General features: G+C 54.6%; 1 protein-coding gene across 1 annotated transcript in view; it reads left to right on the top strand.

Annotated features, from left to right (window-relative positions):
* MAN1C1 (mannosidase alpha class 1C member 1) overlaps nucleotides 1-27567 on the top strand; it is a 159724-nt gene that overhangs the window by 55559 nt on the left and 76598 nt on the right. The window contains exon 2 of the mRNA XM_045298931.1: nucleotides 10846-10942. Coding sequence (XP_045154866.1) covers nucleotides 10846-10942 — 97 coding nt within the window. The remainder of the gene's footprint in view (nucleotides 1-10845; nucleotides 10943-27567) is intronic.

The following is a 27567-nucleotide window of genomic DNA, read 5'->3' as shown; positions in this document are numbered from 1 at the left end:
CTACTTCCCTTTCTGAACCCCTTCTTCGAATGCACTGTTCTCTCTTGGTTCCGTTTTACCGGCGCGCCTCAGCTCACTGGGGATGGGGTGGTGGGGAGAGGGCAGGGTCTGTGCCCAGGTGACACGGGAAAGGCCTGTCTCTTCTCTGAAGGGGAATTCTTTCCTACTCAGACAGGTAGAGAGAGAATTTTGAACTCGTAACACATCCTCCTCGAACAGGAGCAAATCACCCAGTAAGCGATGCAACCACGGGTGTCCTGTTGCTTACGTACTGATCTGTAGGGAACAGTTGCTCTGGTTTGCTCGCTGCAGATTAGGAAGGAAGCACCAGGCCCCCTGAGCTTCCCTCGCTGGTCTGTTGGCTACAGTGGCCGTGAGTGGGTCAGTCCCGTGCCACCAGAAACAGCCGGGAGGAAAGGGCATCTCTGAGAGAGAGCGGCTCCAGCTGCTGTGCCGGTGCCAGGGCTGCTCGCAGCTCTGTTTTCTGCCTGTGCGGGACCAGGCAGGGGGAGCCTTGTGGTCTGTTGCCAGGTGCTCCTTGAATCCATAAATCAGAGACTGCTGGGGGGTGGGGTGGGGGGTCTTCCAGAAGCACCTGGTCTCTGAGCCTGGAAATACACACGCGAGCAAGCACGTGCACGCCTGATGTGTGTTTCTACAGCCTGTGGGAGGAGCCGTGTAGTCAGTCTCTCTCTCTCTCTCTCTCTCTCTCTCTCTCTCTGTGTGTGTGTGTGTGTGTGTGTGTGTGTCTTTCTCTCTTTCTGTATTTGGTTCTCATCCCTCTCGATTCTGCAGGTCCTGCCCCGACTCTGCCCTGCATTTCCCTTGCTGTAGCTTAGGCTGACCTGTGTTCGCAGAGACTGGGTCACCCCATGCTATTAACTTCCTGGCCGTGGCAAGTCATTTCCCCGTCTGGGCCTCACGTAGGCCTCGCAAGTGTGTCTGCGGGGTGATGCCGGCTCTGGCCCTGCATGATGGTTGGTTCTGGGATTCGGACTCTGTGGGCACCCCCAGCTCTAAAGCTCTGCCTCTCTTCAGTCACAGCCCGCTCAGTCGGACCCCCGCGGTCCGCCACTCAGGTGTTCTCTGAATCCCCTTTGATTTCGGGGTAGCCTCAACTCACGACACCCTTTTGTTTTTCATTGCAACCACGTTTCTTTCTTATTTGCACATACTTCCAGATCTTTATTGTAGAACATCCAGGAGATACGGGGTCGATGAGAAGCCGTGAGTCGCAAACTCGGCTTTCGGGTGCGTTTCCTTGCAGCCCTTCCTTCCCAACCTCGTCCAGAGCAATGGGCTTCCTGTAGTTTGGTATCTTGCTGTTCCACTTACGATTATGCAGTGTGTATTTTTTTTTTTTATGCAGTGTGTATTTTAAACGTTTTTAAAAGGTAGGTTTTTAATATCCGTTTGAGCTTTCCCCACCCGTACTTTATTGAGCCCTTGCATAATTCCTATTTCTAGAGGGGAGGGAGGGTCTATCCTGCCACATCCGCTCAACTACCCACATCGGACGAGATCAAGTTTGCAAAGAGCCGCGCGGCACACGTGAGCAATGAGAATTTGTTAGTAACCCAGGTTAACCGCTTTCCTGTGCTACTGAGGGTTATACCTAAAACCCACGCTGCCGGTCAGTTACGACTCACAGATTTATCATCTTGTAGGAAACCTATCCACGTAGGTTTCCAAGATGCTAAGTCTTAATGGGAGCAGATAACCTCATCTTTCTCCCACAGAGTGAATGGTGGGTTTGAACTGCCAATCTTGTGGTTAGCAGCCCCTTGTTTGTCCCGCTGCATCACCAGTTCTACTATTTACCTGTTGTTGTTACGTAATCGCTTGTTGATTTGAGACTTAAGAGTGAAGGGGTGGAGTTTAGTTTGTCAATCAGGTCGCAGCTTGAGGACCTCATTTGGAGGTGCTAGGGAGATAAATAGCTCGCTGGAGGCAGACACACGGCTCACTCCCTGCAAGACATTGCTGCGGACAAGACACGTGGAGCTACCCTCGTGCCCTGAGCTGGAGGAGCCACTTGGAGACCCCTGCCAGTGCGGAGATGATTACAACACTGCTGGATCCACAAGACTTTCCACCCACGGACCTGTGACCTTCCTGCATTCGGCGTCATTGCATGTGTTTCGTGAGTCTGAAGAGGAGTTTATAGATTGGTATCGGACCTATGGGCTGATACTGGACTTAAGGACTTGATCTGGACTGGGCTGGGATGTTTTCTCAATATTCAATTGCTCTTGTATATAGAGCTCTCTCATACACACTTATGAGCATCTATGAATTTGTTTCTGTGGGCTACCCAACTAACACAGTGCACACTCACCACGTTTTACCGTGCTGGGCAGCACATGTGGGTTGGCTTTCATCTTTAGCAGGGTCTGTGGCTATGAATAACGTCTCCCCTTTTTTCCCCTTTACAATTTTGTATGGACTTTGGCCTAAGGAAATGATGTGAAACCCAGAAAAAGGAGTGTGCATTAATTATTAATTTATAACAGTCCAAAACCAGAAAGCTCTCAAGTGTCCAGTTGCATGGGAGAGAGCGGAATCTGCTGGGTGGGTGACCCACGGAGCCTTTGTAATGCATGTGAAGAGCGGAGGAAGCAGAGACGTGTGGAAAGACAGACACCAGGATGGGCACGGGGTTGTAGTGGAAAGGTGGCTGTTCTCCTCCCCTCGGTCTGAGCCCCCACGCTCCTTGTCTGCCCTGCACGTGCACGGTGTGCTCTAGAAGGGCACCTGCAGAAGATGGAGTTGAGGGGCCAGCGCGCGCGCGCGCAGAGCTGGGAGAAGAGGACCTGCGGTTGAGGCCTGCACGGAGCTGAGGCTACAGGACAATGCTCAGGGCCACCAAGGGGCTTTGGGTTTCTCCTCTGGAGCAGGCAGGATGGAGTAGCGACGAGCACCTCTTTGCGCACGGTGGTATCTGATACGAACATGCCCATCACGTCAGTTCCGACTCAGTGGCCCTCTAGGACAGGGAGAGCTGCTCCTGTGGGGTTCCAAGACGATAACTTTTGTTTTTCTCTTGTAACTGGCATTTTATTGGTTGGTTTGAGATCAGTACAGAGACATTATGAACAATTTGTACACAATGCTTAATGCACTTGCCAAAATCCTCAAAGGGCACCTAGATACAACTCGTTTCTAAATTCCAGTGACTTTCCAGCTTTAAATTTGGAGGCAATTTTTAAAAAGGAGTTACCGAGTACCATGATTTTCAAATGTTGATTAGCTGTTACATCTTACGTCCCACTAATTCACAATGACACATACACCACACTCAAATCTTCAGCCCTTCACAGCCCCTGAGACTGTAACTGTTTCATGCGAATAGAAAACGTCATCTTTCTCCCAAGGAGCAGCTGGTGGCTTCGAACTGCTGACCTTGTGGTTAGTAGCCCAATGTGTAACCCACTACACTACTGGGACTCCTTGGTATCGTTGTAGTAGGGAGGAAACAATTGCATGCTTGGCTCAATCCTCTGGCCAGAGTGAGCAGGACAGCATAGTTGATAGGCCATGGAGAGACTGGTGAGGGGCATGTTTTGCCCCGGTTTATTTACAGAGGTGAGAAAATCAAATTCTGGCATGCACCAACATGGGTGGAAACCATGTCAACCACCTCCAACAAAGTCCCTTAACATATGATTATTTAACATTTCAGACTTGCAGACAGGTTGCAAAAATCCACCAAAGATTTCACATCTACCCTTTACCCCGATTCTGCCGATGTTATTATTTTACAATATTTGTTCTCTCGCCCTCCCCGCTCCCTCCTGTATAACCCTGGCCCCTCATTTCTCCACCGCAGCCCACACAATTACTGTTCACTGAGCCATTTGAGAGTAGAGTGCAAACATGATGCCCTTTCCCCTTAAATACCTCATCGTTTCCCCAAAGGCGATCGACTCGTCTCTGCATAGCCGCAGCAAAACCATCACAGCCCAGAAACTCAGACTGCTCTCCTCCTACCAGCCCATGCCTCTCCCCGACTCACCGGGGCCATGCCCTTCAGACGGACGAGAACAATCGTTGCTGTTACTGCTGCTGCTGAGACCCGACTAGTGGCCTTTGCTCGCTCATCTCCAGTCTGGAACGGCTCTTCGACTCGTCTTGTGCACTCAGGACCTCGCTGGTTTTTGATGAGTGCGGGCTATTTAATGTTGCAGGTTCCCTCCTCAGTCTGCATTTGGGGACTCCTTGTTTTTTGGGGGGTGGGGGGCAGGGCAAGCTGTTTTCCAAAGTGGCTACACCATTTTACATCCCCTTCTTTGTGCACACCCTCACCAGCACGACGCTCCAGTGCTCTCCATGTGGCCATCCTCCCGGGGCAAATGGGGTGTGAGTGAGTGACCGATCAGCATCAGTACAACAAAAGATGGATGCTCCACAGCAGCTCAGTTGGGTTTCCGACGAGCAAAATCATGGCAGCTTAACCCCTTCTTTTCCTTACGAAGGATGCAAAAGAAGAGCCTTTGCTGTGGCAGGGCAAAGCGATTGTGTATTCGGTCCTGTCTTTCACAGCCTGGCAGTGGACAAACTGGAGAACGGCTTGTACTGATGCTGTAGCAGAGCCCTCGTCAGCTGGTCGGCCCAGGGGAGGAGTCCCTGAGGCTGATACCGGGACACTGTCTACAGCCTGGCTTGTTAGTGTTGCTGTCAAAATATTGGAGGGAAGACTGCTAGCGAGTCCCATCACGACTACGGCTTGCCTAAAACCAGCAGACTCCTAACTTGTTGGAAAAAGAAGACATGATTCCAGAACATTTCAACACCATGGGCTGGTAGGCAGGGTCCCTTGAGATGCCGTGATTGGGCCCACACGGTGAGTCCCCACCTCCTGGAAAGAGTCCAGATAGAACCAGGGAGCACTTCTGTGTTGGTTTTTGCCCATGACTAGAGGCGTAACCAACCACAACAGATGGCCAACAAGTGTTGAAACACCCCAGAAAATCAAAGACCTTGGTCCAGTGGGTCTGCAGCCCCTGAGTGCCAGGGTCTCTGAGCCACCAAGTCCCGCTGGTGTCCGAGGAAGTATCTCTTAACCTAGGGAAGAGGCTGCTCAAGGGCAGCGGAGAGCTGACCACTGGCTGCCCTCAGGGCCCACCGAGGAAAGTAGACTTGGACTAAGGAAGATTTTCCGAAATGCCTCAACTGCGATGGGTTGCCTGGTGAGGTGAGGTGGTGAGCTCCCCGCCCCTGGGGGTGTTCAGAGAGAGGCGGTTTAAGCCTTCATTATGGAACCTGCAGTGAGGATCCGTCCGCTGGGCAGGAGGTGACCTGGTTGACCTTGGGGTCTGAGAGCTGCCTAAGTGTGATGTCAGGGACTGTCCAACTCTAAGGCAAGCTTAGGGCCATCCCCGTGCCAGTTCTGGTCTCTGCAGTCTCGCCCTTCAGGGAGCCCTCCTCCCCTCCTGTGCCCCAAAGGCCATGAGGGTCCCCGTGAAGATTTCCTGGAGACACACGTGTGCCTTTTCCTGAGCGCCTGGCTCCGCAGGCCCTCCTGTCACTGCGCATGTCCACTCGCCCCCGCTGCGCACTAAGCAGCTTAGGGCTGAAGTGCTGAAGTCATGCGTTCTGCAAATAGTTCATGAGCACCTACTAGGTGCCAGGCGCCTGCTACTGGTGGTGCAGTGGTTAAATGCGCAGCGGCTAACCACCAGGTAGGCAGTTCAAGCTCACCAGCCACTCCACGGGCGACAAGTGAGGCTGTCTGTCCCCATGAAGAATTACAGTCTCAGAAACCCTCAAGGGCAGTTCTACTCTGTCCTGCGGGGTCAATATGAGTTGGAAATCGACTCAACGGCAGTGGGTTTGGGTTTTCGTTTTCCTATGGGCCAGTTCCTGAAGGAGCCGGGCCTGGGGTCGGGGGCAGTGCTGTTAACCAAATAGTTTCAAGCACAGACATTTGGCAGCTGGCTGTTGTGGGACCCTGCAGCAGGACTGCAGGTGGGAGGGGGCCTTCCTGAAAAAGTGCCCTCTCCGCTGGGACCTGGTGGAAGAGCAGCCGTGGCTGGGAGGACAGGGTAGTGGCCGGGACAGTGCTCCCACCAGGGGTGCAGCCTGAGCACAGGACAGGAAGCCCGGCGGGACTTGTTGAGGATAAGTTGTTGATGGGACCCAGCAAGTCAACTCCCACTGCCAGTGCCTGTATGTTCCAGAGCAGGACTGCCCATAGGGTCTTCTCAGCTGTGATCGTCACAGAAGCAGCCCTGGCAGTGTAGTGGGTAATGAATGGAGCTGCTAACCACAAGGTCAGCGGTTTGAACCCGCCAGCTGCCCCGAGGGAGACAGATGAGTCTATGTCTGTAAAGATTTATAGTCTTGGAACCCATAGGGACCATTCTACTCTGCCTTATGAGGTTGCTATGAGTCCGAATTGACTCGATGGCAGTGTGTTTGTTTGTTTTTTGGCTGCTGTGGAAGTTATGTAATCTATTGTCAATTTGAGACTTGCGGGTGAAGGGGTGGAGCTTGGCCTGTCAAGCATGTCACAGCTTGGTGACCTCATTTGGAGGCACTAAGGAGATAAATAGCTCTTTGGAGGCTGAGTCCCTGGGAGACATTCTTATTGACAAGCCACGTGGAGACAGGCTGATGGCAGTCAGAGCCTTGGAGCTGGAGAAGCCACATGGAGACCGCTGCCGGCTCTGAGATGCTTCTACCGCCACTGGATCCACAAGACTTTCCATCCACTGGGCTGTGATCTCCCTGCATTCTCTGTCATTGCATGTGTTTCGTGAGTCTGAAGAGGAATTCATAGATTGGTGTTGGACATATGGGCTAATACCGGACTTATGGAATGATCTGGACGGGGCTGGGAGGGTTTCTCAACATTCGACTGCTCGTGTGTAAAGCTCTTTCTCATGCACATGTGAGTGTCTGTGAATTTGCTTCTCTCGTCGGTCTACGCAGACTAGCACAGTAACCTTTACGGAAGGAGCCTTGGTGGCCTCGCGGGTCATGTGCCGGGTTCTCTAGTGGCAAGGTCAACATTGCCAACTCTGCAGAAGAAAGGTTGACAGCCTCAGACACTTAAAGGGGCAGGTCTGCTCTGCCCTAAAGGGTCGCCGTGAGCTGTGGTCGACTTGGTGGCAGGTTTAATCCTTACAGAAACAGATCACAGGCCGGGTCATTCACAGTGCACTGCGTGACTATGAGCCACCAGTGCCACCCAGGGCCCTGCCCAGTGAGTTAGGTCCACCTGGGGCACCTTCCCTGCCCACCCCATGCCATTGCTGGCTCCAGGTGGGAGGCAGGTGTCCACCTGAGTGCCTGTGTGGCCGTGCGCAGGTGTGTGGTCGCGAGGCAGCTCCGAGCCCCCTGCATCTAGTTCCAGTGAGGTGGGGACTGTTGGCACTCCTGTTCCCCTCTGTTGCCATGGGTGACTGCAGGAACGGACCACCTCTGCCACACACCACCAGACCCGCGGTGACAGCTCCTTTTATGAGTCTCTCCTTGACACCTGCACACCCGCTGCTCCGGGGCACTTCCAGCAGGAGCACCTTTGAGGGTGGGTGCAGTCCTCCCACTACAGACCCTGCCCTCCTCTTCCCTGCCCTCACTGAGGCTCTAAGAGGCACAGCCTCCTTCCCTCCCACCCAGCCACCCCCCACTGCGCCCTGACTCAATGGACTGAACCCCCCAGATAAGAGAGGCAGAGGGACAAAGCCAGTCGACCCCCAAGCACTCATACCCAGCAATTATTTCCCGTTATTGCCAATTCAAGATAAGTAGAAAATAACAGAGGAATAGAACCAGGAATCGCAGCCCGTGCCAAGCGCTTGGCATGCGTTACCATGACATTTGCATGTGTGTCACATGAGGCGCCACATGTCCTGCCAGGCACGGGGGCGGGCTCTGCTAGCGTGGGAGTCCAGAGACCTGGATTGCAGCCTGGCCGCCCATCTCCCCTGTAAAATGGTGCATTCTGCCGGTTCTCAGAAAGCGTGGGCCCTCGACCCAGTGTGCTGCCCCCCAGTCCCCACACCCACAGGCATGCCTGGAGTGACTACCCAGATGGGCCAGGAGCAGCGGGCCTAAGGGTGCCCGAAAAAGGGCTGAGGTGGAAATGGGCGGGAGGAGGAGAGCCAGAGGGTGCAGGTCTGCGAGTGAGGGGAGAAGTGGAAAGGAGGGTGCTGTGGGCTGGACCTCGGACTGCTGACTACAAGGTTGGCGGTTCAAACCCACCAGCCACTCTATGGGAGAACGAAGCGGCCATGTGCCCCATATAGATGGACAGTCTTAGAAACCCCATAGAGCAGTGGTTCTCAACCTTCCTCATGCTGTGACCCTTTCATGCAATTCCTCATGTGGTGGTGACCCCCCAACCATAACATTATTTTTGTTGCTACTTCATCACTGTCATTTTGCTACTGTGACCAATCAGGCGACCTCTGTGAAAGGGTCATTCGACCCCCCAAAGGGGTCGCGACCCACGGGTTGAGAACCCTTCTGTAGGGGTTTAATATGAATTGGAATGAACTGGATTTTAATGGGTCACTGGTTCTCACCTGTGGCCCAAGGGCCAGCGGCATCACCTGGAAACTTGTTAGGAAGGCCAATTCTCCGGTTGCATCAGGAACACCGGTACACCGAGTCTCCCAGGTGACTCCCATGCAGTGATCTCCGGAGAAGCTGACTGAGGGGCGGGAGGAGGGTGGGTGGCTGAGGCCGGGGCCAGGTGGGACTTGTGCTGGCTGAAGCAGGAAGAGAACTAGCACCTGCCGTGCAGGCGAGGAGCTGGGCTTTTCCAGTGTGCCCCCACCCCCCCGACACACACACACACACACACACACACACACACACAGAGGTAATCCTTGTGACAAACCACTTCTTAGTACCCCCACCTCACAGAGTGGGGAACTGGGGCTGGAGACATTCCATCACTTGCCAAAGTCATAAAGATTGTGGCCGAGGAACATAGGTGGGATTAGAACCCATGCCTCTGTGGCCACAAGCCCACGTCTTTGACAGTTCTCATCGGCTCCTGTGCTGTGCCTGAGTACCTCCTCTACTCTCACCGGTCCCCAGAGCCTGCTGCTCAGAGGCAAAGATGGGAGGCCTAGGGGGACAGTGCAGGTGTGAGAGGGTGGCCACACGCTGCCATCAGACTGCTGTGCCAAGGGCAGCCAGCTCTGCCCAGCCCAGAGCTTGAATGATACGCCTACGGGGGCTGAGAGGAGCTGCCTGATGTACTGCAAACCCACGCTCTGTCCCCACTGGTGAGAAGTCGACAACTAGTGGGTGAAGCCCACCTGTGCCGAGCCCCGTGCTGGGTGCTATGGGGTACCCGGAGGTAAGGCAAGAGTAGATTCTGGCCTCTAGGAGAAGCCCATGGTCCACAACCAGGGAAACAAGAAACAACGTGGTGAGGAAGAGCCTGCGGCCAGGGCAGATCAAACCCAGTGTCCAGGGAGTCCAGTAAGAACCAATGGGGACTCTCAGGGCTGGGCTGGGCTTCAGAGTCGGGCGTGGGGGGAGGGGGACTCAGCTTCCAGCTCTCTGACTCGCCAGGGAGCCTCTGGCACGCTATCTCATGTCTTAGCACCGTCGTCTTCTCTCCGGGATGGCGTTAACAGCAGGTGGTTCTGTTAGATTAAGGTCACGTGAGCAGCTAGTCATTGGCTCCTAGAGGATCCCTTCCCTTCCAAGGACTGCCTTGCTGGTGTTAAGTGCTGTGGCTCCTATGGACCCTCTGTGGGAACAGCAGGAACCACCTCCCGGTCCTGCGCCATCCGCACGTTGTTTGAATCCTTGTGGCAGCCACCGTGCCAACCCATGTTGTCAAGGACTTTTGTCACTTTCTAGTCTTCCAAGTATGATGTGTTTTTCGAGGGACTGGTCTCTCCTGGTAACATGTATGTGAGACAAAGCTTCGTCAAACTTGCTTCTAAGGAGCACGCTAGCCCAGCGATTCTCAACCTGTGGGTGGACGCCCCTTTGGGGGTTGAACGACCCTTTCACAGGGGTCGCTTAATACATCCTGCATATCAGAAATTGACATGATGATTCATCACAGTAGCAAAATGACAGTGATGAAGTAGCAACAAAAATGATGTGATGGTTGGGGGTGACCAGCACACGAGGAACGGTATGAAAGGATCTCGGCATGAGGAAGGCTGAGAACCCTGCCGAGCTGTACCTCTTCTGAGACACGTTTGTCTGTTCTCTTGGCAGCCCGGGGTACTTTCAGTGTTCTCTGACCGCCCCATCATTCAAACACACTGATTCTCCTTTGAGCGCCCGTAGTCAGTGTCTACCTTTCACATGCATGTGAGGCGATTGAAGCTGCCTTGGCTGGGCCGTGCGCACCGTAGCCCTCAAAATGCCATCCTTGCTTTTCGGCACTTTAAAGAGGTCTTGGGTGGCAATTCACCCGGTGCAGCGCACCCTGTGATCTCTGCCTGCTGCTTCCATGAGCACTGATTGTGGATCCAAGCAAGACAACATCTCGGCAGCTACAGTCTTCCCTCCGTTGGGCATGTTATCTGGTGGTCCCGTGGTGAGGATTGTGAGGGTCTTTCCATTGGGTTGTGATCCGTACTGTAGGCCAGTGGGAGACGGAGAGGCTTCGTGGAAGAGGTGGTTTGGCACCGTGGTTGGCGTTGAAGGATGGAGAGAGCCGACCTTCGAGCTTTCTGCACCTCCTCTGGGAACTGCCCAGAAGAGTGACCCCCACAGTTGCCTTCCTCGCTTTGGAAAACGCAGCAGGTTCTTTCTGGGCTCTGGCTGAAAACCCAGCGGCAAACAGACAAAGCCAGCTGGTCGGCCCTGCTAGTGGGGGCCTGCCTCGCTGAGGCTCTCTGTGTCCCCGCTCTCTTGCAGATGATGCAGTTTGCCTGGCAGAGCTACACGCGCTACGCCATGGGGAAAAACGAGCTTCGTCCGCTAACCAAAGACGGCTACGAGGGCAGCATGTTCGGTGAGTGGACCTGCACCGCTTTGATGGAGGGGAGACCGGCCGCAGCCGCTGCCTTGGTGGCCAAGTGGAATTTGACCTTCAGCTCCTCACCTGCTAGCTCATGTCCCTCTTCCTCCTGACCCGGGGCTCTCGTAGGGGAGTGCTTGTCTCCAACCCCTGAGACCTCCTTGCATAGACTCATCCTGTAGGTGTTAAAGCTGAGAAACCTGCAGGTGGGCGTGGGGACTGTGGGAGATGGGGCGGGATGTTTCCCCGGAGAAGGGGTGGCTTGAGGAAGGACTCAGAGACCTGAATTTTAAGTGTGGACCTCTCCAGGGTGGGCGATACATGAACTGGGGTGTTTGTGCTGTCTTTTGAGTCTTGGGTGAAAGATTCCCCTGTGCTGACAGAAGCCTGACTTGCTGCCATGCTGCACCCTGCGTCACTTCTGACGCGTTGCGACCCTACAGGACAGAGTGGAACTGCCCCCGTGGGTTTCTGAGGCTGTGACTCTTTACGGGAGTAGAAAGCCCGGTCTTTCTCCCTGGGAGCAGCTGGTGAGCGTGGCTGAGAGTGTGGGCACATAAGGCTGCCGCCCTTGGGCAGCTTGGCAGTTGTTGCAAAGATTTGCAGCCTCCCTTGTCGTCAGTGCCTTTGCATTCCCCACCCCGCCTCTGGGTCCTTCTGACCCCAAGCCTTGAAAGCTGCTCCCACAAGGTGTGGGCACAGCCTCGGATTTCAGATTCATTTCACACCCGCGGAGTTGTCAGCTCTCGTCTCTGCAGGTCTTTCACAGGAGACTCTGGGGATAACCTGGCATCCTTCCTCCCTGGAGACAGGCACTGTCTGGGGCTGGAGGTGGGAAACGCATTGCCTGTATCCCTGCTCCTCAGAGATGCAAGCTTTCCGAGGGTCAGGAACCAGGTCTGAGAGGGAATTAACAAAGAAAGTTGGCTGGGACAGGCACCACTGACACAACCCGGTCAGAGTTTGCTACGAGGAAGACAGCACAGGCCCCCCTCCCCTCGCTCTAACCAGCCCGCACCTCAGCCCTCTGCCTGTCCTGAATACCTCTCCCCCTTGAGGAGTTTGAACCCCCTTCTGGGCATCACAGGTGTGTCAGAGGAAAAGGGAAGTTCTGAAACGAGGACCACACACGAAACCCACCAGTCCAGTCAATTCTAGCTCCTCGGGACCCTCTCGGACCGAGTGGAACGCCCTACTGTGTTTCTGAAACTGACGGTCTTTACAGGAGCACACAGCCTCATCACTGGCCCTCAGAGTGGCTGGTGGGTTTGAACCACCAACCTTGTGGTTAACAGCAAACTGCTTAACCCATAATGCCACCAGGGCTCCGCTGCCATCCAGTCTGCCCACACACATATTGCTGTAGCTGTAGTTAGGTGCCGTTGATAGTGACCCTGTCTCTACACAAGAGGAAATGCTGCTTGGTCCTGTGCCATCCCCACAATTGTTACATTTGAGCCCGTCGTTGCAGCCATTGCGTCACTCCATCGCATCGAAGGCTGTCCTGTTGTTCCTGACCCCCGACTTTCCTAAGCACGATGTCCTTTCCCAGGGACTGGTCTTCCCTGCCACCATGCCCAAAGTACGTGAGACCATTTCGCCATCCTCACTTCTAAGGATCATTTTGGTCCTTAGCCAGCCGACATAATGTTTCTGAGACTTTAAATCTTTATGGGCGCAGACGGCCTCATCTTTCTCCCATGGAGCAGCTGGTGGGTTTGAACCCCTGACCTTGTGGTTAGCAGCCCACAGCACCGTGAACTAGCTTGTTTAGCCTCCCAGCTGCGGCCTTTATGGCTCGTTGCCTTCAGATCTTCCGTGCCCTGCTTGGTGCTCTTCATGCACAATTTATGTCCTTTCTTTCTGGCTTCGTGTTGCATCATAAAATGTTTTTCTAAACGTGTTCTTGGATGTTTCTCATGGTGACATTTATTTGCGTGGATGTGCCCTCATTTATTTAACCATCCCACTCATGTCGGACATTCAGGTGGTTCCCAGCTGGGGCTATTAAAAATAACACAGCAACCCCCGCCTCTCTGCATAAGCTTTCGTTCTTGGGAGAGATTCCCAAGAAGTGTACTGAGTCAGAAGGGAGGCGGATGATGGTTTCGCTAACGGCACGTGTGAAGGGTGAGGATTCAAGTTGAGGGGCCTTGCTGCCCTGCCTGCCTGGAGAACAGGCCGTCCCCCGGCCCCCCCATGTTAGTCTGGGAACACTTGCTGCAATGGCTCTCCTCAAAGCTGTGTTGTAATCCAGGGACATGATCAGTTTGCTGGGAGTTTGCAGGGCGTGGGCGGGGATGGGAGAGGTTGGTTTTTCAGTTTGCTGGGAGTTTGCAGGGAGTGGGTGGGGATGGGAGAGGTTGGTTTCTGAAGCCAAGCAGCAGGGGCTAAGCCATTGCTGAGACCGCCCATGGAACAGAGGGGGTCTGCACGGGGAGTGGCTGTCGGTGGGCATTGATTCGGTTTGGACTCATGGCGACGCCTTGTGCAACAGGGTGCAGCACCCCATTGTCTCGGCCCCTGGGTCTGTCCATCCAGTTTGTTGAAGGCCTTGCGCCGTTTCACCGGCCCTCTGCTTTACCAAGTTTGGTGCCCTTTCTTGGGACTGGTCTCTCCGGACAGCGTGCCCGCAGAAAGGGATTCAGCTGAACCACATCCTCTCCCGTGGGATCCAGAGGGCCTGGGACTTAAATGGCAGCCCTCCAACCCTTCTCCGATCACGACGTGTGAGTTGGCTGTCTCCCAAGAGCGACCTTGGAAGGCCACTGGGTACCCCCTCACCCAGTGTCTGCAGCCCTGCTGGGAGCCAGCAGACGTGTCCCAGGGTGTGGGCACCAGGCAGGGAGAGCCACGCTGGACTCACTTATGTGACAGATGCTAAAGTCAACTCCAGCTGCTGGAGGTACAGGGCTAAATGCACAGTGAGAGCACCCCGCCTGTGATGGGACCCGCTCGCTCAGCGGTCCCCAGGGCCTGCTGAGGGCTGGCTCGACGCTGTCGGAGAGAGGTATGAGTGGACGGGCCTTTGCTGACTTGAAGTTCTGTGTCTGGAGCTTGGCAGGCCTGGGTTCCAATGCTGACATCACGACGTCCTGGCTGCAGTGACCTAAGGCAAGAAGACACTTTGCCCTGAGCCGGAGTGTTCTGCAAAGTGAGCTAATGATAACAGAAGGCACCCAGCCCAGGGCCTGCCTGACACATAGCTAACTGCCATCTAGCCGGTTCTGACTCCTGGTAACCCGCGCGTGCCAGGGCAGGGCTGTGCTCCAGAGGGGCTCAGAGGCTGGTTTATCAGAAGCAGGTCACCAGGCCTTTCTTCCTCGGTATCTCTGGGTAGACTCAGACTGCCAGCCTTTCAGAGAGCCACCGTGCATGCTAACCATGCCTGCCACCCAAGGACTCCCCCCGACACATCTGAAAAAGAAAGAAAGATAACCGAGCCAACTGCCATGGGGTCAATTCCGACCCTTGTTACCTGTGCAGGGGTTGTGAGGCTGTCACTTAACACACAATCGCTAGGATACAGGCTCCCACGGAAGGTTTCTTATGAGACAGGTCTTACAGGGACACGGCCAGAGGATGAGGTTTCGAGGCTTCTTAAGAAGCTGAGAGAGGTTCTATTTGGGGCTAGATTCATGGGCAGCTTCAAAGCCAGACTCGTCTCAAAAATACCCAAACCAACACCCTTGCAATTAAGCCCATTCCAACCACGGCCCCTCACATGCTCCTGACTGGAACGGTGTTGTCAGGTTCTCTTGGCTCTAAGCTTTGTGGAAGCAGTTTCCCAGGCCTTTCTTATGCAGAGCCACGGGGTGGGCTCAAACTGCCAACCTTCTGATGAACAATGATTATAAACTGGTGACACCGCCGCCTGGACTCCTCCCCAGAGGTAGAGGAGTGACTTCGCCTCAATGAATTGATTCCCCGCACCACCACTCCTCCTGGACTCAGGCAGGCCACTCCTGGCCCCTGGCCACCTCCGTCATGAGTGGGCTTTCAGAACAGCAAGCGGAGCATGGTCTGATGGCGGCAGTACCCTGCCCCGTTGCCCCCTGTATTAGTCTGGGTACTTTGGAGAAACAAATCCACGGCGACTCACGTATAAGAGAGAGTTTTATGTAAGGAAAATGTGCATCACGAAAACATCCCAACCCAATGCTGCCCAAGCCCACAAGTCCAACATTAACCCATTAACCCAACACCAGTCCACAAAGTCCTTCACCTCACTAAACAGAGGCAATAATGCCGACTGCAGGAGGAAAGCTGAGTCAGTGAACGAACAAGCATCTCAGCACTGGCAGGGGTCTCCACACGGCTGCTCCAGCACCCAGGGCTGCATCGGGATAGATCCATGCGGCTTCTTCTTGGGGATGTCTTGTAGGAAATCCATCTTGCAAGCTGAAGCAGGGAACTGCTAAGGCAGCTGCACCCGATGCAACCATCACAAAACAAGAGACCCGAGAACTAGAAAGGCGAGGCTTCACCACCCATTTATCCCTCCGCCTTTCAACCAGCCCCACATGTGATTATCGGCCAGGCTGGCACAATTAACTAACTCACCCCCTGTAGCTGGACCTGTCTCCCTGGGTGCTGCATGCAGGGAAGGGTTAACGCGTTCACACTAGCCTTGCTTGGCCAAGAAGTACAGGAGCCAGCCAGAGGACAGTGAGCTCGTGGGATCCCCAAGCCTGCCCTCCCTGGGCAGCCTTGGCCAAATTGAGCGCCCTCCTCCAGCTGCCTTTGTTCTGGCTTCGAGGGAAGACCTTTCCAGCCAGTGTTTGTGCCCTGAGCCAGTTCCGTTTCAAAGTGACTTCTTTTATACCATCACTGGGCGGCTCAGCAGATCTTGTCAGAAAGCCCTCCCAAGACCCCAGTGCTCTGAGCAAAGAGGGCCCAGACCACCAGCTTCTCATCTCAGGGCTCAGGCCCTCCCCCTCCTCTGAGAGGTGGCCAGTAGCCAGATGGGACAGTTGATGGACAGCTGGGTGGTGGGAAGAGCCTGGACTTTGGGTCCAAAGAGGCCTGGGTGGACCCTCTGCAGTGTAGCTCAGCAGCTGTGGCTGCAGGCTGCAGAGTAGAGTGAGGATGCTGACCTGTGGTCTGGGCCTCGTGACCCCCCTAGGGAGAGGGGTGGAGCAGACACTTGGCTGGGGAGCCGTGATCGCAGTAGAAGGCTCCTGGCATGAGCTTGCCATTTGAAGAATGCATGCAGCGTGGGGCCAGGGAGAAGCAGCCAACGTGGCCACAGAAAGTGACTTTGCACCACAGAGGTCCTGGGGAAAGGGGGGCAACTGCTGCTGGGAATTGGGGTGGTGAGGTCATGGATTTGGGGCCCAGTGGCTGGCCTTGCATGCTACTCTGCCTTTCCAGCTGTGTGACTTCGGGCCGTTTCTTAACCTCGGCTGGCCTCCGTTTCCCCGCCTGTAGAATGGGGAGAGCAACAGCCCCTCCTTCTCAGAGCTGTTCTGAGAACTGAGTGTGTGTGCTGTACCTGCATGCAGGCAGCCTTCTCCTGGTGGTCCCTGCTTGGAGGACGACAGCATGGCCCCAACATGGGTGTGTTTATTCCAGAATCCCTGGCGGGGAGGGTAGGCGGTGCCACATTTGGTGGGCCCAGGACCCATGTGAGGGCTCCGGTTCCCTGCTGCCCGCAGCCCATTGGGAGGCAGTGGCTCCTCGGCTGAGGTCTTAAAGAGTCAAGATAAGGGCCCAAGGTCTTGGGATGAGGCAGCTACCTCCCCACACAAGGCCTCCCACGTGCGGCCCTCTGAGCAGTAAGTGGCGCCCAGCACTCTGTGCACACTTCGCCAGCAGGTTCTTCCCAACATCCAGTATGCTCTGAGCGCTGCTGGGGCTGAGGGCTGCAGCAGGCCCAGAAGCTTGGAATGTCACCACCAGAAGGGCCCCTTGGGTTAGAGCTGGGGACACTGAGGTCCAGAGAGGGCAGGGACTTGCCTGAGGTGACCAGCATGTTGATTGGAGGTTTGGGACTTGAATGCTGGTGGCCCAAGTCCCTGTGAAATACACGCTACCCACCCATTCTGAGGGGCGCTGAATTGCCCTCTGCTGATGTGCTGAAGCAGGCCGTGATCATGGCCAGATCACCCCAAACCAGGGGTGTCCATCAGGTGGATTCTGACGCCCAGCTATAAATCTTTACAGGAGCACATAACCTCAGCTTTCGCTTAAGGAGTGGCTGGTGGGTTGGAAACACTGACCTTGCTGTTCGCCGCCAACCAGATCACTACCAGGAGCTAGAAATTCTCAGGAGCAAACCAGCTCTGAGGATACCTGTCATGCCAGGTACGGCTGCTGCTCCTGGCGTGTCCACAGGGCCCTTGGGAGAGATGCGTGACCCATCGTGCTCCCATTTCACAGATGGGGACTCTGAGGCTTGATGAGGTGAGGGGTTTGCTGTGGCACACAGCAACAGAGACGTCACTCTAGGTCTGTTACACCCCAAAGCCCAAGCCGTAAAGCTCCAGGCTGCCCCTAGCCCTGAGGGGTGGTCTCGGGATGGAAAAGTTGTGTGTGCCACTCCATTCCCCGTTTTGGGGCCAGGGCCGTCCATTGGTAAAGTGCTGGACATCAGCTGAGCATTCAGGGCCAGACAGTAGCCTCAGATTTCCTTCTTACCTCTGACCATAGCAAGGCCTTTCATCCCTGCCCAGTACCCTAAAAATACCCGATCGCAGCACAAGCCGTGGACCCTTGGCATGAAAGGAGTTTGAATCTCAACTCCACTTACTCATCATGTGGCCCTGGACATGTTTCCAGGCCCCAAGAGGTCATGTTCACAATTGCTTTGAGGGCTGTGTGCAAAAATGTTCACACTGCTACACACGCCTCTGTGCCTCAGTTTCTCCATGTAGAACGGGGAGAATGCTGTCTTGCCCCAACAACTGTGAGGGTTAAAGCACCTGGTTTTGGGGTGGGTGTGTGCTTCCTGAGGCCGCCCCGTTGCTCCTGTTACTATTAGAGTGGGCGGAGCATCAGTAGGAGCCCTGATGGTGCCGTGGCGAGAGCTGTGGCTGCTCACCAGCATGCAAGGTCAGTGGTTCAAAACCACCAGCAAGGCCGTGGAGAAAGAGGGCCTGTCATGTTGGTAGGGCCTGTAGTTCTGGAAATCCTATTGGGCTGTTTGGGTTTTATAAATTACGATTATGCTGCTGCTGCAAAGAAAGCCTAGCACATCCGAGGCTCGCAGGAGGCATCGGAGCTGAATGAACTGTCTCCTGTGCTTCTGCCTGCCCTGGGTTCCCTTGCGTCCTCCGTCCTGGGTTTGGCTGGAGTGGAGCTGGGCCCCTGTTCCAAGTGGGCCCCAGGATGACTGTGAGAGCCCTAAATTGGATTCTGCCTCCGCCTCTCGAGTCCCCGATAGGACTGCCAACCGAATCCCCATTTCGAGGGATGATTTATGGGCTTGGGTGAGTGAAGAGGCAAAATGAACACAGCATGATTTTCAGATCACAGGCTGGGAATGTTCGGCCTTGGCAGAGAGAAAAATCATCTTTGCCTTGTAAACCGAGCAAATACGATGCTGAAGAGGGAATAAATCCAAGCCCCAAGATGTCATTTCTACAATTGCTTTTTGGCGTGTGACTTCGTAGTGCCGTCTGCAAAATGTTCCACTCACACACATCTATGTGCACTCACACACATGCAGAGCTCGCCGTCCGTCGGGGTGGGGGGGGGCGAAGGGCCGCCCCACCACTGGGGGTGCCTTGTGGACACCTCCTTGGCCAGATAATTTATGGACACCACCTGCTTCCCGAACCCTCCTCCCAGCTCCACGTTGGTTCTGGGAGGCAGACAACACGTTTGACTTCGAAGAGAGGCCTGCTTTCAAATCCCAGCCTCACCATTTACCAGTGGGGTGCCACTGGGTTAGTCTCCTGCTTCCCTGAGCTCAGAGATGCCGGCGAGGGGAGGTGACAAGTCGCCCTCGAACAGTGAGCGCCCTCCGGAGCCGGGACACAGCAGTCCTCTCCTAACGGGGCCTTTCCTCCTGGCATGCACACCGCCCCCGCCCGCTCCAGCTGGTGAACAGAGGACGTGGACTTAGGCTTTGTCTGTGTGTCTCACGCCCACTTAAACAAACAAACACCACGGTTCTTGGAAAATGGATGTCAGGTCGCATTGCTTGCCGATTTGGGCCAGCTTGCACGCACAGGCCCCTGCCCCAGGCTGTGAGACTGTGGGAGAAGGAGCCTCCTTCAGCCCCAGGCGTCTTGGTGGCAGTCCCTGGGACGAAATGGCTCAGGTTTAAGGATGGGGAGCCAGTCTTCCCCTTAGTCACATGTTTGGGAAGCCCCGTTGCTCCACCTGGAGGAGGCCAGAGATGGAAAAATGCTCAGGAAGCAACAGCCTGGAAGCGCTGTTCACTGTGTGTAGCACAAGGGGGGTGACTGGGTGGATAACAGGAGCCCCCACGTGTGAAGGACAGGCAGATGGAGCTGGTAGTGACGGGCAGATGCTGCAGTCCCATGAAGCCTCCCTGTGGCCTCCGTGGACAAACCCACGTTTTCTTGTCCAGCTTTGGGTGCCCAAAGAGCCCACGCGGGTCACACCGGGTGACTGCAGGACCCAAGCCTCCGACTCTCCATGGGCCGGCCAGTTTTTGCACCTTCCCAAGCTGCTGACTGTCCAGTGGCCACGTGGTGCCTGGCCCCCTCTTCCTTCAACAATTTCTTTCCAAGCAGTTCCTAATTAAGATGCGTCTAGGCCATCCTCTTGTTCCTTTTAAAAGGCTTCCCGTTGGTACAGACCACAATTCCTCTCCAGAACATGGAACAGCCCGTGGCTCTCAGGCCCCCCGACATTGGGGGCCTCGGTTCTCAGCCGGCCTTGGCGCCGCTAGCCCGAGGGCCGGCGCCCTCCGCTGGGCCATGTTCCTCCCAGCACAAAGGGGCTGGGGCTCCTGTCCCACCACCGGAAGTTCCCTCTGCCCCGATTCTGAGTGCTCTTGGGTGTTTGGCTATTTTACTGGCTCCCTTGCAGTCGGAAATTCTCGCAACAAGTCTTTGTCCTGTCAGGAGCGGAGTGAGTCAAGGCTGTCTATTCCCAGAGCAGCTGGCTGGGGATTTGTAGGATGATTCACATTGAAACTGACATCCCTTCCTGGTGGCGGGGTGTTCCCGCCTACTTTCCAAAGACCTTTCTTTCCTTGGAAACAAGGCTGAGCCCACAGCCGACAACCAGCCCCTTTGCTTCTCCCGGCTCAGCTCCATGTCAAGCAATTGCCAGGTTTCCCAGTAAACCCCGCGACAGATAGGTACGCAGATTCTCAGAATCCCCAAGGCAGTGCCAGGTGCCTTCTTTGAAGCCTCGTGGTGGAGGACCCAAGGCAGGGGAAGATGGGCACAGAGAGAGGAAGGCTGTGAACCCCAGGCTTCTACCGCAAAGGTCCCCGAGGGGTGTGACACACAGATGGTTTGCACTCAGCTGCAAGCCTAAAAGTTCAAACCCACCCCGTGGCACTGAGGAAGAAAGGCCTGGCGAAGATGACAGCCACAACACCCAACAGAGCACCTCTACCTACCCCGTCACACGGGCCGCCAGGAGTCACAGTCGGCTCCACAGCTATGGGCTCTACTCCCAACCCCAGCCTTGTTGCTTCCTTTTAGTTACTTTTTTAAAAAAATCATTTTATTAGGGGCTCATACAGCTCTTATTACAAGCCATCCATCCATCCATTGTGTCAAGCACATTTGTACATTGGCTGCCATCATCGTTTTCAAAACATTTTCTTTCTACTTGAGCCCTTGGTATCAGTGCCTCATTTTCCCCCTCCCTCCCTTAGAAACCCTTGATAATTTATAAATTGTTATTATTTTGTCGTGTCTTACACTGTCCGTTGTCTCCCTTCACCCACTGTTCTGTTGTCCGTCCCCCAGGGAGGAAGTTATCTGTAGATCATTGTGATCGGTTTCCCTTCCACTCCCACCTTCCCTTTCCCCTCTTGGTATCGCTACTGTTATTGTTGGTCCTGAGGGGTTGATCTGTCCTGGACTCCCTGTGTTCTCAACTCGGATCTGTACCCATGTACATGCTCTGGTCTAGCCGGATGTGTAGGGTAGAACTGGACATCCCCTTACAGAAGGGTCACAGGGAAGAGATGAGCCAGTATAGCACCGATGAAACATACAACTTTCCTCTAGTTCTTTAATGCCCCCCCACCATGATCCCAATTCTATCTTAATTACTTTTTAGTTTACTGCATACAATATAATGCACCTATCTCTAAGTGACCGCTCAGTGACTATCACAGGTGGCGACACCCATCTGACCACCACCCAGATCAACATGGAGAATATGCCCATTGCCCCAGACGGTCCTCGGGCCCCTCCTGGTTAGGAGCCCCGGGAGTTGTAATGGCTCTTGAGTCTCTCACCTCAGTTTTGTCTGTTTTGAAATCTACGTCACACTGCGTGTGCTCTTTACAGTTTGGTTTGCATTCATTGCTCTGTGAGTTTCCCGAGCCAGGGTGCCTTCGTCCGCAGTGCCAAATGGTAGACCGTGACTGAAGGTCCCCTTTCTCTGGCCGGACATTTTCATGTCGAGTCTTTGGGTCATTCTGAACGAAGCTGCCGTGGATATTTTTTGTGTACAATTCAGTGGCTTTTAGCATATCCACAGACTTTTGCAACTATCATCCAAAACAATTTTAGAGCATTGTCATCTTCAAGTGGAGGCCTGGTGTGGTTGTGTGTTATGCAACTGGGCAGCTAACTGCAGGGTTTGCCGTTCAAAGCCAACAGCCACTGGGGAGAAAGATGAGGCTTTCTGCTCTTGGAAAGAGTTTCGGAAACCCACGAGGGCCATTCTCTCCTGCCCGCGACGGCCAACTGCAATCAGAATCGACTCGGTGGCAAGAAGTTTGGTTTGAGTCACATCATCCCCAGAAGAATCTTTGGCCCTGCTAGCAGCCATATTCCCCATCTCTCTCCAACCCCTCCTCCCACAAAGCCCTTGGCAACCACTAATCGACAACCTCTCTATGTGTGAGCCGTTGTTGCCGCCACCGGGTCAATCCATTGCGTCGAGGCCCTTCCTCTTGTTCGCTGCCCCTCCACTGGACGCAGCATGATGTCCTGCTGGGGTCTGCTCTCTCCTGACCACGCGTCCAAAGTCCATGAGATGCAGTGTCACCATCCTGCCTCTAAGGACACTGGGACTGAGACAGCTGGGGGGTTCTTTTGGCCGCCCATCGCACTTTCAGAATTCTCTCAGATGGCGCAGGACTTTCTTCCTCTTTTTTGCCAAATAAGCGTCTCCACGTTTTGTTTATCCGGTCATCGTTTGGTAAACATTTGGGTTGTTTTCCCGTTCCCGTGGTCGTGAGGAATGCTGCTGTGGACATTCGCGAAGAGGGTGTTGTGGGACGTAGGTGTTCATTTCTCTTGGGTACATGCCTGGGGATGGACATGCTGAATCATATGGTAACTCTGTTTAACCTGTTGAGACGCTGCTTGGCCATTTTCCAAAGTGGCCGTGCCATTTTACATCCCATCTGCAGGATATGAGGGTCATGTCTGTTTGTTTTTTCATGGACATAAGCATTTAACTGTGTTGGGATGTGCTGCTGGACCACACTGTCTGTTAAGCTTAGTTGGATGCTGCCAGCCTTCCTAAGTGGTTGAACCAGCTGATCCTCCTCCCACCAACGTGGGAGAGCCCTACTGGCTCCCTTTATCCTCGCTAGTGCCTGCTATGGTCAGAATGTTTACCTGCTGGATTCTCTCCCTCTCCTAGTCAAGCACAGGGGAGACCAAGCAAACTGTGCCCCCCACGGGGTCTGCCAGATGGTCAGCATGGGTGACTGGTTGGATCCTAGTGAAAGGTCACCAGTGAACCATGCCTGGCAAGGGTCAGGGTCCCCAGAATGCAGAGTCCAATGTCTTCTCCCTCTCCCTGACCCCAAGAGGCCGGGAGACCTGGCTTCTGATTATACCTTGGGCAGCAGTCTGCTCTGGGACCCAGACAAGGCCTGCCCCCCTCTGAGCCCGTTTCCCACCCATCACAGGGACTCCCAGGTTCCTTCTGGGTCGGTGGTTGGCCACTCTTGGGTGTATTTCACCATGGCCGACGAGCCTGTGCTGGGCCGAGTGGGCGGGGGTCAGCAACCGAGGCAGAGGTGCTGCGTTGGTCCTGGGGGCCCAGCCCGGAGTGGAGCCAAGGACTGGGAGCTGGGGGTGGGGCTTCACTTCCTGGCCCTCACCCCACCCCACCCCGTAGCTGCTCTCCCAAGCATAAAGGGTTGGCATGAGAATCGAGCAGGGATCAATAGGAATGGTGGGGAAATTCCAGAGCGAGAGCCTGGAGGAGGACAAAGAGGCCCGGAAGTGTGTTGTCAGCACGATTTGGTGCTTATACTCAAGTTTCTCTTTCTTTCCATCACGTCTGAACGGTGATTTGAAATCCACTGCCCTTGTTCCTTTTAATGACTGGATAAAGCACAATTGCATTTTCTCCCCCAATAACTCTGAATCCTGGGACCAGACCGGGTGGGGATGATAGCTGTTGTCTAATCCCACCAATGGCCACGCTTTCCGTTAGGGCAGGAAGCTGGGGGGAGGGGGGGTGGGCCGAGCACAGTGGGGGCTCTGCCTGCTTCATACACCCAGCAGGCACAGCACAGCCCCCAAACACCGCCCTTCTCAACTGGCATCCACCCAGGACAAACATCTGCATGTTGCCTCTCAGCAAGTCACTGCCAGCATGTGGAGGCTGGAAAGTATCTGTTATTTCTTAACTTTTCATTCAACTCAGCGACTTTTTATCAAATCTCTTTTATTTACCCGGCTCTGAGCTGGCTACGGAGTAGGGAAGAGCATGCAGACAAGCATGCTACACCGAGAACCTCGGAGATGAGATGCATAGACACCGTTTATCTCTGCTGCTAGGCCGAGCATGTGCCTGAGAAACCGGCTACAGGAACGTGAGGGGGTGCACAACTTAAGAGAGAAGCCAGCTGTGTGAGTCTGGGTACATTAGAGAAGCAAATCCACAGAAGCCCATATGTGTAAGAGGGAGTTTTATAGAAAGGGTAAGTGCACATCGAAAAAAGTGCCAATTCAGTGCTGCCCAAGCTCATAAGTCCAACATTATCCCATATGTCCAACACCAATCCACAAAGTCCTCCTCCGTCTCACAAAACACACGTAATGATGCCGACTGCAGGAGGAAAGCCAAGTCAGTGACTGTGTAAGCATCTCAGCGCTAGCAGGGGTCTCCACAGCTGCTTCAGCACCCAGGGCTGCATCGGGGTAGGTCCATGTGGCTTCTCCTCGGGGATGTCTTGCAGGATGTGAGCCTTGCCAGCTGAAGCAGGGAACTGGCTAAGGCAGCTGCACCCTGCTCCGACCATCAGAAAGCAAGAGACTGAGAACTAGAAAGGTGAGGCTCACTGAGCCATTTATCCCTCCACACTTCAGTTAACCCCACATGTATTTATCGGCCAGGTTGGCACAATAAACTAACTTACCAGTCAAGATCCTTCAGACAAGTATAAGCGTTTGTTTGTTTTTGTACACTCCTCACCCCAAATCCCCTCCTCATTTCATTGCTGGGGAGTTCCAAAGAGGGCAGGCAGCCTTTGAGAGGGTGGGTCGAGGGTAGCTGGGTTGGTAGATTTTGACAACAGAGAATTCCAAGTGTCACAGGGTGAGGATTGGTACAGGCTACACTTAGGAGGTGGGAGATGGGGGCGGGGAGCTGTGGGATTTGGGCTGGACGATGCCAGGTGAAGCCCTCACTGTTGTTAGCGACCTCTGCCCAGCAGAACAGAACACCTGCCCTGCCTGTGCTAGCTCCACAGTGGCTGCTGTGTTTGAACCCATTTCTGTAGTCACTGTGTCGCTGCATCTCGTCCAGCGTCCTCCTCTTTTCCACTGCCCTTCTGCTTTGCCAGAAGCACCATGTCCTGTGTGATGCCGTGAAGCACTAACCACTAGTCAGAAGGCTGGTGGTTCAGACCCACCAGAGGTACCGTGGAACAAAGGTCTGGCAACCTGCCTCCCCAGGGTTCTGCTCTGTGGGCAGGGGGCTTCCATGAGTCTGTGTCTACGGAGCAAGTAGCAGCAAAGCATTCCCATGAAATCCTGCAGGTAGCGGGCCCTCGGCGCACAGGTAGGGCTGCTCATGCAGAGTTTGGGGGGTGGGAGCAAGGGAGAAGAGAAGCCCAGGCTAGTTAGAGTGTTGGTCCCGTAGAATGGGGTGGTGGGGCAGGGTTGCAGGGGGGCGGCACATTCGGACACCCAGCCTAGCACTTCCCCAGATGCAGGACTGGCATCACCATGAGCACAGCAGGTGCTGCGCCCACAGGAATGTGTTCATGTTCATTTCTTATACGTGAGGGCAAAAGACAATGGTGCAGTGAAAACGCATGCCAAACCCGCCACCACCCAGTCGATCCTGACTCCTAACGACCCCATAGGACGGAGTAGAACTGCCCCCGTGGGCAGTTTCTGAGACTGTACGTACATCTTTACAGGAATCAAAAGCCTCATCTTCCAAAGAGCGGCCGGTGACTTTGAACTACTGACCTTGGGGTTAGCAGCCTAAGAGTAACCCACTGTGCCACCTGGGCGCCATACTGGTGCTGCTAAGGAAGGTTGTTTTTAAAGGGTTTTGTGGAGGAAATGATAAGCCAGGCAGCACTGGCAGGGATCACGGAGGACAGAGTGCAGCCCGCCCCTTGTCATCCTCACTGTCACCCTCCCTTCCCTTGACTGCTGTGGAAGCTGGCAATAAGGCCTCTTCCAGCTCGGTTTCCCTGTCTCCACTCAGGCCGGGGCGGGGCGGGCAAAGCCGCAGGGTCCTGTGAGACTACAGGTGGGCCTGCCAGCCTCTCCACTCGGGGCAGGTGTCCTTAGGAGCAAGAGAAGAGATTGGGAGAAGGAGCCTGCCCAGACCTGCGAACCTGGTGGAGCGACAGAGCGGCAGTTCTAGACCCAGACATGCCTCGAAAGCCCGCATCCTGTTCCCTGCCCTGGGGACTAAGGCCTCCCATTGGGCCAGGACCTCCTGGTGAGCCTGCTTTCTGCTTCCTCCAGCAGAAGCTGCGAGTACCTGGCTGGGAAGCTCTTCCCTCCAGCCCTGCCCCGCCTCCATCTGTGGTTCTCTCTCCAACCCTCGGGAGCTCCTCTTCCCCCTTGCTCCCAGCCCCCAAACGTGCATGGGGCAGCCCTACCGGTGAGTGTTTGGGGCCGCCTAGAGATGCTCCCAACTCTCAAACTCTGTGCATGGGGCAGCCCTACCGGTGTTTGGGGGCGCCCAGAGATGGCGGTGAATGGCCTGGAGAATGGGGAAGGATGAGGGGGTTGTGTGTCTTCCTGGCTCAAGGGAGACAGGTCTCTGTTGACCACGGAGGGTCAAGCCCACATCAGGCGCTGCACACCGCTCACCACCGTGAGGAGGATGGCCTCACTGCCGGGCTTCGTTTGTGTTTGTTTGTTTTTTCATTTTGTTTGATAACAGTAAAAAATAGAAAGTGTAAAATTTGCCACTTTCGCCATTTTTAAGTGTACAGCCAGTGACATTAATCTTATTCACAGTGTTGGGCAACCATCGCCGCTGTTTCCACCCAACCGAAACCCTCGCCCCACTGAGCACGCACTCTGCTTCCACTCCCCTGCCCTTGGGAACCTCGAATCCACTGTGCCTTTCTGTTCCAGAGTCTCATTCCAGGCGCCCTGGTGGCATAGTGGGTTATGCACCAGGCTGCTAACTAGAAGGTCAGCAGTTTGGAACCACCAAGCTGCTCCAAAGGAGAGAGATGAGGCTTTGTACTCCCATGATAATGTGCAGTCCCGTCCACAGAACCCTGTCGAGCGAGAGATGGAACTGCTCTCCCATCGACTCCTCATACCCACGGGTCTGGAGTGCCAGGTCATTGGGAAAATTCATGATAATAGTGCTGTCAACTTATACCCCAGGGGTGATCGACAGTGCTGTGCTGCTTTGTGTATATGGGGTTTTGCTTCCCTGCTTGTAGCTTGCTCTTTCCCCCCTTTTTCTGTGGGCGCATGTGTGTGTTCTGTTGGTTGGGCTACCAGTTGGCTTATGGCTGCTATTGTTGTAGTTGGTCTCACAGGGTTTGATTTTGTCCTGTTACGACCACCAAAGTAAACCCGAGACGTGCATATCTCATGGACAAGCAGGTGGAGTCTGGGCTCCTACATAACTCTAGCCCCATTTCAAGAACAGTTAGTTCTGATAACATGGCCCTGCTCGATACTCACCTTCATGAAATGATCACTGAAGATGAGGGTGCTACAGCAACATGTGATGAAGAAAGTAGATGGTACCCGGCTATCAATAGTGTCTGGGGTCTTCAAGGCTTGTATTCAAACAAGCAGCCATCCAAGCGAGGAGTCAACTAAGTCCACCCGGAAGAAGCACACCAGCTCGTGTGATCCAAAGATGACAATTAGGAAATTTGAATATGACAAAGGGAAAAGTATCAGGGCTAAAATTATGAACACCCGATTTGTAGAATGCTATGGAAGACAGTGGGGGTCCAAACCCCATCTGCAGAGTATCTGGTCAGACTGAGCCACTGGCAGATCCGCTCTGGCCAAAGGCACGAGTCTCGGTCAGCCTTCCTGTCAAGC

Source organism: Echinops telfairi, unplaced genomic scaffold (assembly GCF_000313985.2).
Source record: "Echinops telfairi isolate 266 unplaced genomic scaffold, ASM31398v2 ScPeMD7_7457;HRSCAF=8495, whole genome shotgun sequence".
Lineage (NCBI taxonomy): Eukaryota > Metazoa > Chordata > Mammalia > Afrosoricida > Tenrecidae > Echinops > Echinops telfairi.
The sequence above is the reverse complement of the archived record's forward strand: the minus strand, read 5'-3'. Positions and strand labels throughout refer to the sequence as shown.